The sequence below is a fragment of the Schistocerca serialis genome, chromosome 8 (genome assembly GCF_023864345.2).
Source record: "Schistocerca serialis cubense isolate TAMUIC-IGC-003099 chromosome 8, iqSchSeri2.2, whole genome shotgun sequence".
Taxonomy (NCBI): Eukaryota; Metazoa; Arthropoda; class Insecta; order Orthoptera; family Acrididae; genus Schistocerca; species Schistocerca serialis.
Window position 1 is genome coordinate 272577334 of NC_064645.1, and position 12693 is coordinate 272590026.

Consider the following 12693-nt stretch of genomic DNA (forward strand, 5'->3'; position numbering starts at 1 on the left):
GAGGGCAGCAGTGATTGAGAAAGGTAGCAGTGATTGAAGAGGGAGTGAGTGAGGGTTGTAGCCTATCACTAGTGTTATTCAGTCTGTTCACTGAGCAAGCAGTAAAGAAACAAAAGAGAAATTTGAGCAGGAATTTAAGTTGAGGAAGGAGAAATAAAAACTTTGAGGTTTGCTGACGACAACAAAGGACTTGGAAGAGCAGTTAAAACAAGTGGATGGTGTCTTGAAAGAGGGATATGAGATGAACACCAAGAAAAGCAAAACAAGGATAATTAAATGTAATTGATTGCTGATGCTGAGGGAATTTGATTAGGAAATGAGACACATAAAGTGGTGGGTGAGTTTTGTTGTTTGGCTAGCAAAATAACTGATGATGGCCAAAGTAGAGATGATATAATATGTAAACTGCCAATGGCAAGAAAAGTGTTTCTGAAGAAAAGAAATTTATTAACGTCAGACACAAATATAAGTGTTAAGAAGTCTCTTCTGAAAGTGTTTATGTGGGTAGCCATGTATGGAAGTGAAACATGGATAATGAACAGTTTAGACAAGAAGTGAATAGAAGATTTTGAAATATGGTGCAACAGAAGACTACTGAAGAATAGGTGGGTAAATCACATAACTAATGAGGAGGTACCAAATAGAACTGGAGAGAAAAGAAATTTCTGGCACAACCTGACTAGAAGAAGAGATATCACCAATTTAGTATTGGAGGAAAGTGTGGTGGTTAAAAATTGTAGAGATAGACCAAGAGATGAATATAGTTAGCAGCTTCAGAAACTTTTAAGTTACAGTAATTATTTGGACATGTAGAGGCTTGCACAGGATAGAGTAGCATGGAGAGCTACATCAAACCAGTCTTCAGACTGAAGACTACAACAACAAAGATAAGTTTGTTTTTACCTCTTAAATGAATTTTTTTTATTTTATTTTTTTTATATTTTTTATTCATATCCATGAAGATCATTTCACATACGGTCTGTGGAAGGAACATTAGAATATACCTTGTTTTGTAAATATATGTTCTTGTTTTTATGGTGTGTTGTACATCCTGGAGGATCTCTTCACTATGACTCTGAGCAAAAAAGAGTGTACATAATCAAATCTAAACTGGACTAAATCTTTTGCTGAAATAAGTAGTAAGTACATGTGCAACATAAAATGAAGCATCTTAAATGAGTATTTGAGATAGATTGTGCAATAATTTTGCTTCCACCATTATATTTCTCACTTAGAGATCTTTAGAATAACAATATTTGAAACACAAGAGAAGTGTATATTTACAAGGCACCTAAACAGATCAACTTGAAATGGCCAGGCAAGTGGAAAAAAAAGAAGATGGTTAATTTCTAGTCTCATTTTTAAATTCTGTATCAAGACAAATGTCGGAAAAGAAAGAAGAAAGGGTAAAAATACAGGGTCGATGGAACAGGAAAGGTTCTCGAAACTCTAGATGAGTCAGCACACAAGTCAAAGTTGAGCCAATTGATTCAGAAGTAACTGAGGGCTAAATATCAAGATTAAAATTCAGAATATTTCTTTTAACAAACTGTTTGTAACTTTAAGGATACGGTGAATATGGTTGTACAGTAAGAAACATGGGAAATAGAAAACACACTATGAACTTTATCGCAACAGAGGAAGAATTGAACTGCTTCAGAAAATTAAGTAGGTTTTGCTCACACTAAATCCGGATTGTAAAGATCTCATATATAAATCTGAATCGGATCAAGAACTTCCAGTCCTAGCATTCAAAGGAATCCACAGGTTAACCATTAAAGACACTCACATAAGAGGTATTCCTTTTGTTTGTGTGTAGTCCCAACATTTTTATATTCTGTAGTCAAAAATCATTATTGAAAATGAATTTGATCAATGTGGCAAGACAATGCCGTGCACGTGCAGTCAAAGGGCTATTGTGGAATGAAATATTTAGTGACAAACAGGTCATGTGCATATGAAATAGTGGTGGAGAATGATATGGCATGCATAATACAAAACTAAACTCTGCCTCCTGGCCATCAACCGACTGACTGCTGTGTCATCTTCAACAGGATGATATTTGGTGTCGGTAAGGTATATGCCTGTGTGGCCACACAAAACACTGTTTTATATGCCCATTTGGTACTAATTGAACTTATATTCTAAATTATGAGTATTTTGTACTGAAGGGAGTGAGACAGGGTTGTAGCCTCTCCCCGATGTTATTCAATCTGTATATTGAGCAAGCAGTAAAGGAAACAAAAGAAAAGTTCGGAGTAGGCATTAAAATCCATGGAGAAGAAATAAAAACTTTGAGGTTCGCCGATGACATTGTAATTCTGTCAGAGACAGCAAAGGACTTGGAAGAACAGTTGAACAGAATGGATCGTGTCTTGAAAGGAGGATATAGGATGAACATCAACAAAAGCAAAATGAGGATAATGGAATGTAGCGGAATTAAGTTTGATGATGCTGAGGGAATTAGATTAGGAAATGAGACACTTAAGGTAGTAAAGGAGTTTTGCTGTTTGGGGAGCAAAATAATTGATGATGGTCGAAGTAGAGAGGATATAAGATGTAGACTGGCAATGACAAGGAAAGCATTTCTGAAGAAGAGAAATTTGTTAACATCAAGTATAGATTTAAGTGTTAGGAAGTCGTTTCTGAAGGTATTTGTATGGAGTGTAGTCATATATGGAAGTGAAACATGGGCAATAAATAGTTTGGACAAGAAGAGAATAGAAGCTTTCGAAATGTGGTGCTACAGAAGAATGCTGAAGATTAGATAGGTAGATCACATAACCAATGAGGAGGTATTGAATAGAATTGGGGAGAAGAGGAATTTATGGCACAACTTGACTAGAAGAAGGGACCGGTTGGTAGGACATGTTCTGAGACATCAAGGGATCACCAATTTGGTATTGGAGGGCAGTGTGGAGGGTAAAAATCGTAGAGGGAGACCAAGAGATGAGTACACTAAGCAGATTCAGAAGGATGTAGGTTGCAGTAAGTACTGGGAGATGAAGAAGCTTGCACAGGATAGAGTAGCATGGAGAGCTGCATCAAAGCAGTCTCAGGACTGAAGACCATAACAACAACAATTACCAACAAGTTCAAACAATGGAAAGTTTAGAATGGTACAACAACAATGAAAGGATAGATTGCTACTAATTCATCACGTGCAGGAGACATTGAGTTACAGACAGGCACAATGAAAAATAATGGTAGAAATGTTCATCTTCGGACTATGTTCTTCATCAGAAGTAAAACCACACACACACACACACACACACACACACACACACGGCCACTGTCATTTAGGCTTTAAAGCCCATCCCAGCTTCAATTTCATCTGAGATAAACAGACTCATCCCAACTTTAGCTGCATCTGAGACCAACAGCAGTCTAGCAGGGGTAGGTAGTGGGGTGTGGAAGGGGCATGGGGTGAGGATGGGGAGGGATAGCGGGATATGGGTGGGGGAAGATGCTGCTGCTGCCTGTGGGTGCATGTAGGGTCATGGCGAGAACAGGATAGGGCTACTAGGAGCAGCATTGGGAGGTTGTCCTGCAGGAGGATCAGGAGGGGGGGGGGGGGGGCGAGAATGAGAAAGAAGAGAGGTAGAGAAGAGGGAAGAACTATGTATGTGCGCTGGCAGCATAGAATGCATGTATTGTACTGAAATGGGAGCAGAGAAGAAGATAGGAAGGTGGAAAAGAGGGATTAGTGAAGGTTGAGACCAGGGTTAGAGGAATGGAGGGTATGTTACAGAAAGAATTCTCACCACAGCTATTCACAAAAAGCAGGTGCTGATGGAAACCTCCAAATGGTACAGGCTGTGAAGAAGTCAATAAAGTAAAGCATATCGTGTTGGGCAGCACGATTTGAACTGGGTGTGCCAGCTGTCTCTTGGCCACAGTTTGGCGGTGGCTACTCTTGCAGACAGACAATTGTAAGTGCTCATTCCCACATAGGAGTTGTGTTGAGGAGGACCAGATAAAATGAATGGAGGACAAGGTGTTGAGGTTCTAGAGGAATGTGAATAGAATGTCCTCATCCTCAATCTGGATAATGAAGGTGCCATCAGTGAATAATGTGAGAGGTTTCGTGTTCTGGGTGGTTAAAAAGGATTCTTCTAGATGGTCAATGACTAGGCTAACATAGGATGGTGCTATGAAGATATCCATTGCCTTACCGGAGATTTGTTTGCAGGTGATGCCTTCAAACAACAAGTTCTGTGTTTTGCACAAAAACCCAGCCTGGCCCCCCACAACAGCAACCTCTTTCTTTCCAGATACAAACAAGCCTGAGACCCAGCCAACTGCCGTGTAAATGCAGTTGTCAGTCTTTCCTCTAGATCCTGTTTGTTACTAAGGGCCTAGTCTGCAGTGCCTTAAAAGGCCATTATTATCGATGACTTCTTTGGTTCTTTGCATGGGAACTTATAATGTAGTATTCATTTGTAATTGAACATTGCACACATCTAAGGATGATATGTAACTCTGTCTGGAAAAATTGAGTCTATTATTTCTGTAAGGTGTTACTGTATTTCCCCATATTTTCTTCCTAATGGCCCGTAAGTAGTTACTTACTTCCAACTATGCCTCTCCATCCTCTCCAGTTCTGTGGTAAATGTGATCTTCTTAAATTTGAGTGAACCATACACCATCCGCCCACTGAAACACAATGGTTCTATGATATTTCCAGCTAGTAAGAATTCCACAACAATTGTACTGGATTATGAAGAGTATGTTGTAGTGGACTCCACTAACTGGCAGGATCGGATAAAAAATTTACTGCCACTATTGTATACCTGGATTTCTTGCCGAACATGGCCTTAACGTTATGAACACATGCCAAGGCTTAACCTCTGAATCCAGTGAGCTTCTCACCTGAATCATCTGTTTCTTTTTCAGTCTACTTAAGCTTAATTATCATGGCTGGCTTCAAGGCCCCCTCTGGATGTATTCTCCTTTGGTATACCGAAACTTACAGTTCCATAAATTCATACCAGTCATATTTATGGTGTTATCCTGGTCACATCAGTCTGCATCAGTACAACTCATGCACAGTCTGCCTGCTGCTGCTTAGAATATCCTTGTCTGACTCAAATTTGGCCATGAAAAGTCTAGGATCCATGTTTGAATCAGAGCAGCATTTGGCATACAGTTTTAATCTGTCTGGTATTTTTCTTTACTGCATGCTCTCCACTTCAGAGTGAAGCATTCATTCTCAAATGTTATAGAAAATTACAGAAAATTTTAACAGTTATAGCATGGTAAACTTTAATATATAGCAAGAAACTAAAGAATTCATTTTGCCAGAGTGTATTTACAGTAATTTATTTATTTATTTTTCAGAATGTGAAACAAGAATTTCCAATTGTATTGGGTAGAGACTGTGCCGGCATTGTCATAGAAATTGGTCAGAAGGTCAATCACTTTGATATTGGTGATGAAGTATGGTTTTCTATTCCATACTGGCTCTCTGGAACTCTTGCTGAGTATGTTGTTATAACAGAAAACTTAATAGCTAAAAAGCCTAAGGGAATCAGATTTGAAGTTGCAGCAAGTGTCCCATATTCAGGAATGATTGCATGGAATGCAGTTGTTTCTCAGGCTCATCTGAATTCCGTAGCTGCTAGTGGGAAAAGGTGAGTAAAATTGATGTATGTCTGCATCCATAATCTTCACGCCACCTTACCAATGTGTGGTGGAAGGAACTTTTCTGTCCACTTTCATTTCCCCCTTCTCATGTTCTGACTGCAAATGGTTTGCCACAAGAACATCGTTAAGTTTCTGTATGACTTCAAATTTGTCCAATTGCCTGTCATGGTCTTTTGTAGCAGAAAGTAATTTGTTACCCATCTGCTCTTGTAATATAATTAACTCTTGGAATTTTAACAGTAAACTTTTTTTTCTCTTTTATTGATCCTAACTAATAAGTTTATTGTATGTTGAATAGCATCCAAGAAGCGGTGAAATGAAAATTTTGCAAACTATTTCCTTTACTGGTGAATTACATTAATGTAGTAAATCTGTCACACATCTGCCCTTTCTGCAACAAGTTTTACATGGTCTTTCCACTTTAAATCACTCTATACATATTCCTCTATACATTAAATGTTGTCACTGTGCCCAGGGGTTAATCACCTGATTTTTGATCAGGCAAAAATGGGTATTTCTGACAGTTTGTTTATAATTAGCCAATATATCACTTGCACATTTGTCATATTCTTACAGGTGCACCACAGCAGAATGTGCCATTTGTCATTTTTGTTGCTGGCATTGGCATTACCCACAAATGGGAAGAGCCATTAGTTTAAAAACTTTGTGGCTTTGCAAACTGTCTAGCTCCACTTTTGTGTCATCTTTTGATGGGAATGGAACTGAGCATGTTCAAGAACCTAGTTACTTCTGTTGACTTAATTATGACTTGTGCTGTAAAATAATTTGCACACCCTGTTTCCACAAAAACTTAGGATCTGTTAGATGCTGATCAGTGTGGCTTTATGAAAGATAAAGGCAACAGAGAGTTCTTTTCGTAGGATTTGACGACCTAAAAGTAAGTTGACGATGTAAATTGGAGCAAGTTGTTTGAAACTCTCAGCAAAAAAAGTGTAAGCTACAGGGAAATATGGGTAATATACAATGTGTACAAGAACCAAGAGGGAAAAATAAGAATGGAAAACCAAGAATAAAGTCCATGGATTAGAAGTTGTATTAGACAGGGATGTGATCTTTCACCCCCTACTGTTCATCTACATCTACATTTATACTCCGCAAGCCACCCAACGGTGTGTGGCGGAGTGCACTTTACGTGCCACTGTCATTACCTCCCTTTCCTGTTCCAGTCACGTATGGTTCGCGGGAAGAATGACTGTCTGAAAGCCTCCGTGCACACTCTAATCTCCCTAATTTTACATTCGTGATCTTCTCGGGAGGTATAAGTAGGGGGAAGCAATATATTCGATACCTCATGCAGAAACGCACCCTCTCGAAACCTGGCGAGCAAGCTACACCGCGATGCAGAGCACCTCTCTTGCAGAGTCTGCCACTTGAGTTTGTTAAACATCTCCGTAACGCTATCACGGTTACCAAATAACCCTGTGACGAAACGCGCCGCTCTTCTTTGGATCTTCTCTATCTCCTCCGTCAACCCGATCTGGTACGGATCCCACACTGATGAGCAATACTCAAGTATAGGTCGAACGAGTGTTTTGTAAGCCACCTCCTTTGTTGATGGACTACATTTTCTAAGGACTCTCCCAATGAATCTCAACTTGGTACCCGCCTTACCAACAATTAATTTTATATGATCGTTCCACTTCAAATTGTTCCGCACGCATACTCCCAGATATTTTACAGAAGTAACTGCTACCAGTGTTTGTTCCGCTATCATATAATCATACAATAAAGGATCCTTCTTTCTATGTATTCGCAATACATTACATTTGTCTTTGTTAAGGGTCAGTTGCCACTCCCTGCACCAAGTGCCTATCCGCTGCAGATCTTCCTGCATTTCGCTACAATTTTCTAATGCTGCAACTTCTCTGTATACTACAGCATCATCCGCGAAAAGCTGCATGGGACTTCCGACACTATCTACTAGATCATTTATATATATTGTGAAAAGCAGTGGTCCCATAACACTCCCCTGTGGCATGCCAGAGGTTACTTTAACGTCTGTAGACGTCTCTCCATTGATAACAACATGCTGTGTTCTGTTTGCTAAAAACTCTTCAATCCAGCCACACAGCTGGTCTGATATTCCGTAGGCTCTTACTTTGTTTATCAGGCGACAGTGCGGAACTGTATCGAACGCCTTCCGGAAGTCAAGAAAAATAGCATCTACCTGGTAGCCTGTATCTAATATTTTCTGGGTCTCATGAACAAATAAAGCGAGTTGGGTCTCAGACGATCGCTGTTTCCAGAATCCATGTTGATTCCTACATAGTAGATTCTGGGTTTCCAAAAACGACATGATACTCGAGCAAAAAACATGTTCTAAAATTCCACAACAGATCGACGTCAGAGATATAGGTCTATAGTTTTGCGCATCTGCTCGATGACCCTTCTTGAAGACTGGGACTACCTGTGCTCTTTTCCAATCATTTGGAACCTTCCGTTCCTCTAGAGACCTGCGGTACACGGCTGTTAGAAGGGGGGCAAGTTCTTTCGCATACTCTGTGTAGAATCGAACTGGCATCTCGTCAGGTCCAGTGGACTTTCCTCTGTTGAGTGATTCCAGTTGCTTTTCTATTCCTTGGACACTTATTTCGATGTCAGCCATTTTTTTGTTTGTGCGAGGATTTAGAGAAGGAACTGCAGTGCGGTCTTCCTCTGTGAAACAGCTTTGGAAAAAGGTGTTTAGTATTTCAGCTTTACGCGTGTCATCCTCTGTTTCAATGCCATCATCATCCCGGAGTGTCTGGATATGCTGTTTCGAGCCACTTACTGATTTAACGTAAGACCAGAACTTCCTAGGATTTTCTGTCAAGTCGATACATAGAATTTTACTTTCGAATTCACTGAACGCTTCACGCATAGCCCTCCTTACGCTAACTTTGACATCGTTTAGCTTCTGTTTGTCTGAGAGGTTTTGGCTGCGTTTAAACTTGGGAGTGAAGCTCTCTTTGCTTTCGCAGTAGTTTCGTAACTTTGTTGTTGTACCACGGTGGGTTTTTCCCTCCCTCACAGTTTTACTCGGCACGTACCTGTCTAAAACGCATTTTACGATTGCCTTGAACTTTTTCCATAAACACTCAACATTGTCAGTGTCGGAACAGAAATTTTCGTTTTGATCTGTTAGGTAGTCTGAAATCTGCCTTCTATTACTCTTGCTAAACAGATAAACCTTCCTTCCTTTTTTTATATTCCTACTAACTTCCATATTCAGGGATGCTGCAACGGCCTTATGATCACTGATTCCCTGTTCTGTACATACAGAGTCAAAAAGTTCGGGTCTGTTTGTTATCAGTAGGTCCAAGATGTTATCTCCACGAGTCGGTTCTCTGTTTAATTGCTCGAGGTAATTTTCGGATAGTGCACTCAGTATAATGTCACTCGATGCTCTGTCCCTACCACCCGTCCTAAACATCTGAGTGTTCAGTCTGTTCATTGAAGAAGCAATTATGGAAATAAAAGTGAGATTCAGGAGAAGGGATATCAATGATAAGATTCACTGAAGATATCATTATCATCAGTGTATGAGGGGAAGAATTGCAGGATCTGTTAAATGGAATGAACAGTCTAATGATCACATACTATGGATTGAGTGTAAACCAAAGAAAGATGAAAGCAGTGGGTAGTAGCAGAAATGAGATTAGTGTAAACTTAATATAAAAATTGTGGACCACGAACTAGGAAAAGTTACCAGTATTTAACATAAAAATTGGGGGTGCCACGAATTAGGCCAAGTGAAGAAATTTTGCTACTTTGGAAGAAAAATAACACATGACACATGAAGCAAGGAAGACATAAAAAGCTGACTAACACAGGCAGAGAGGGAATTTCTGCCCAACAGAAGTGTACTACACTGTCCACTCACATTGGTGGGACTACCTGTCAAAAGTTTAAATAACCACCTTTTGCTGTGTGGACCAAAGCGAGATATGCAGGAAGAGTGTCAGTGAGGTTCTGGAAGGTGCCAACAAGCCTATGGAGCCAAGCCGACTCTAGTGTCGTGGCCGGCTGCACTTGGTTGAGGATCCATGGCAAGAACAGGTTGAGCGACATTGCTCCACATATTCTCAATTGTGTTCAAATCCGGGTTGTTTTCTGGCCAGGGGAGTACGTTAAACTCATTCTTGTGCTCTTAGAACCACAAATGCATACTGTGAAGAGTTTGACATATTGAATTGCCCTGCTGGAAGATGCCATCATTGTGTTGTGGAAAAACAAACTGCATGTAGGAGAGGAAGTGGTACCTTTCAGAATGATGAGAAGTCCCAGGGAGTGGAGTGAAAACATTCTGTAGACCATAATGTGCTCTCCACTTGCCTGGATGTTTGCTTTCAAACATTTCATGCTGTACAGGCCAACGGCAATCTGTTCGGTGGAGCATAAAATGTGATCCATCTGAAAAGGCCACATGTCACCACTCAGTGGATGTCCAGTTGTGGTACTGAAATGCAATGGCAGCCTTTGTCGCTGATGAACAGCAGTCGACATGGGTCCATGAACCAGGTGACAGGGACTAGTAGGTATTAACTGGGATAGGTACCAGGGAGAACATCAGACAACGCCCAAAGACCAATACCTTGAATATGTGGAAATTGTGGGGAGTGCAGGCAGGCATTGATGTGACTTCTGAAATTTTCCCGGCATACTTCTTCTTCCAGTAATTTTCGGGTTTGCAGCCATATTTTGTCAACATTCTGCCACGATATTTTGGCCCAGAGATGTGTGGCCATCCTCAGGTGAGTAGACGAAGTACTGAAGAGACCTGATGCAGTCATGGTACTTATAGCGAACTCCGTGCATGCGAATCATACTGGCAGTTTATGGTGCATGCATTAGGAGGAACATGCGCGAGCCAGCCAAGTTGTTTGTGCTGCCCTCAGTGGTGAAGTAAGAACAGTCTAGTCACTAAGTATTGACTGAGCATGTTGATTCTGCTGTGACTGCATAATTTTAATAATTGGATTCCAATTTTTATCCAGCCGAAAGCTGTTATGATGATTCATTAAGTTGTCAGCAAGACGCTTTTCCATGGATTCTTTAATTACGGAATCCCAGAAGCGGGAAACTGCTGCTAAAATTTTGGTGTTGTTGTATTCCATTGAATGTCCCACGGAAATGCAATGTTCTGCTACTGCTGATTTTAAGGTTTGCCACAGACGATTGTGTCTTTCGTGTTGTACACAGCGTTCCTGCACCGTTCGTGTCGTCTGACCTATATATGCCGAGCCACACTCACAGGGAATTTTACAAACATCCACCTTCCTGAATTGTAAATTGTCTTTAATGGATCCATCTAAGGCCCTGCTCTTTGCTGGTGAATGGAAGATGACACTATTATTATTCCTAAGCAATCTGCCTATTTTAGAAGATATGTTCTCCGCATATAGAAGGAATGCAGTTGATTTATAGTCGTCATCAGTCTCCTCAGAGCATTGCTTCTTGTTGTTATAATTGTGCATGGCCTTCTGTATTTTACGCGAAGTATAGCCATTCTCTATTCTCTTTAAAAACCTTCTCCAGATGCACTAATTCTTCATGAAGGCTATCAGCATCCAATATTACATGTGCCGGATGAATTAAAGTACTGAGAACCCTGGCGATTTGTGCGGGGTGATGGCAGCTGGACACGTGAATATATAGATGTGAATGAGCGAGTTTTCTGTACACCTAATGTCCCAAAGACCCATCAGTCTTACAATGCACCAACATGTCTAAAAAGGGTAAAGTCCCATCTTTCAAATCTCCATAGTAAACTTGATGTTCTCATGTAAAGAGTTTAAGGGGAGCTGGAACGACCTATCTCCTCCATGTTAATTTTAGCAAATAGAAGGAACATTTTTTCTAAAACCATTAAACATATTGCTCTGAAATTTGGACTACATGTTCAGTGAATATTTCTCTACAAAGTCATATGGCAATGTTAAAAAATATTTATTGGTTTTTGTTTCACAATTTTTAAACATGCTTATTTTTTTGTCTAAAATTTTGCACTTTTTCTTGTATAACTCTTGAATTATACAATATTTTTTTTACAATTTGTTATAAAAATGAAGGAAAAGAAGTAAACAATATTGTGTGTAAATTTCATTGATATACTGTTAACAGTTTTTGAGAAAATGTCCCTAAAAGATGAAAATTTTAAAGTTACAGGAAATGGCTTCCAAAGTTTTTTAATGCATTCCTGCCCCATATGATGGATTATCAGCATCCTCTTCTTTTTCCAGTGTTAGTTTCCTTTTCACTGGCCGTTCCTTCCCTTTTGCTGCATGTTGTAGGCTTTTGTCTCTTCTTCCTGCACCTCTTAGTCTTTCGTCATCAATTAGGCACATTGTGGAAATGGTGTTGTGTCTTGGTTGGAAACCTAAACGTTTCAGCACATCACATTTGATAATGTTTCCTTCATTGTATGTTGCTACTGCACCATACACTCCAAAATACAATGTTTTTATCTGTACAAACACTCTTTTGGGAATCCTAATCCAAATTAAATTATTTAAACTTTCATTTGGATTTTGTGTTTTCCCATGTAAACACTTTTCCAATAAACTTGGCTGTGATAAATCTCTGAATGTGGGCTTAATTACTTCAGTTACAGCATTTGGCAAACTATTTTTATGGTCATATTCCTTTCCTGATTGGTACTTACACCATGAGTTATCACCTGTGAGGCACAGTGCATGTTGTGGGTGCTCATTTGTTGATGCAGTATGAAAAAATAATGCCCATACTGCTCTCCTCATTTGCTCAATGCTGTTTGTATTTTGCCTAATTGCACACCCATAATACCTCTGCAATCTATCAATTGCTTCATCTGTCAATCTTCCTCCAAGGGTCTTACCATCACTAAGCTTCTGGGATCCAAGTGTCTGCTTTAGTTTGTGCAAGCAAGCCCCCATGTGCTTCTGCACATGTCCAGTGCACTCCTGGTTTTTAATGAGAATTTCATTGCCGTAAGGTTTGAGTTCCTCTACAACTTTATATCCCTTAGAATCACCATCTCCTAGATAGTTAGTGTACCGTACATTATAC

General features: G+C 39.8%; 1 protein-coding gene across 3 annotated transcripts in view; it reads left to right on the forward strand.

Moving 5' to 3' along the window:
* Positions 1-12693, forward strand: part of LOC126416784 (reticulon-4-interacting protein 1 homolog, mitochondrial-like) — a 172061-nt gene that overhangs the window by 25003 nt on the left and 134365 nt on the right. For all 3 annotated transcript variants that reach the window (XR_007575528.1, XM_050084647.1, XM_050084646.1), the window contains exon 5: positions 5341-5633. Coding sequence is in view for 2 of the 3 variants with exons in the window: in XM_050084647.1 (XP_049940604.1) it covers positions 5341-5633 (293 nt within the window). In the remaining variant the exon portion in view is untranslated. The remainder of the gene's footprint in view (positions 1-5340; positions 5634-12693) is intronic.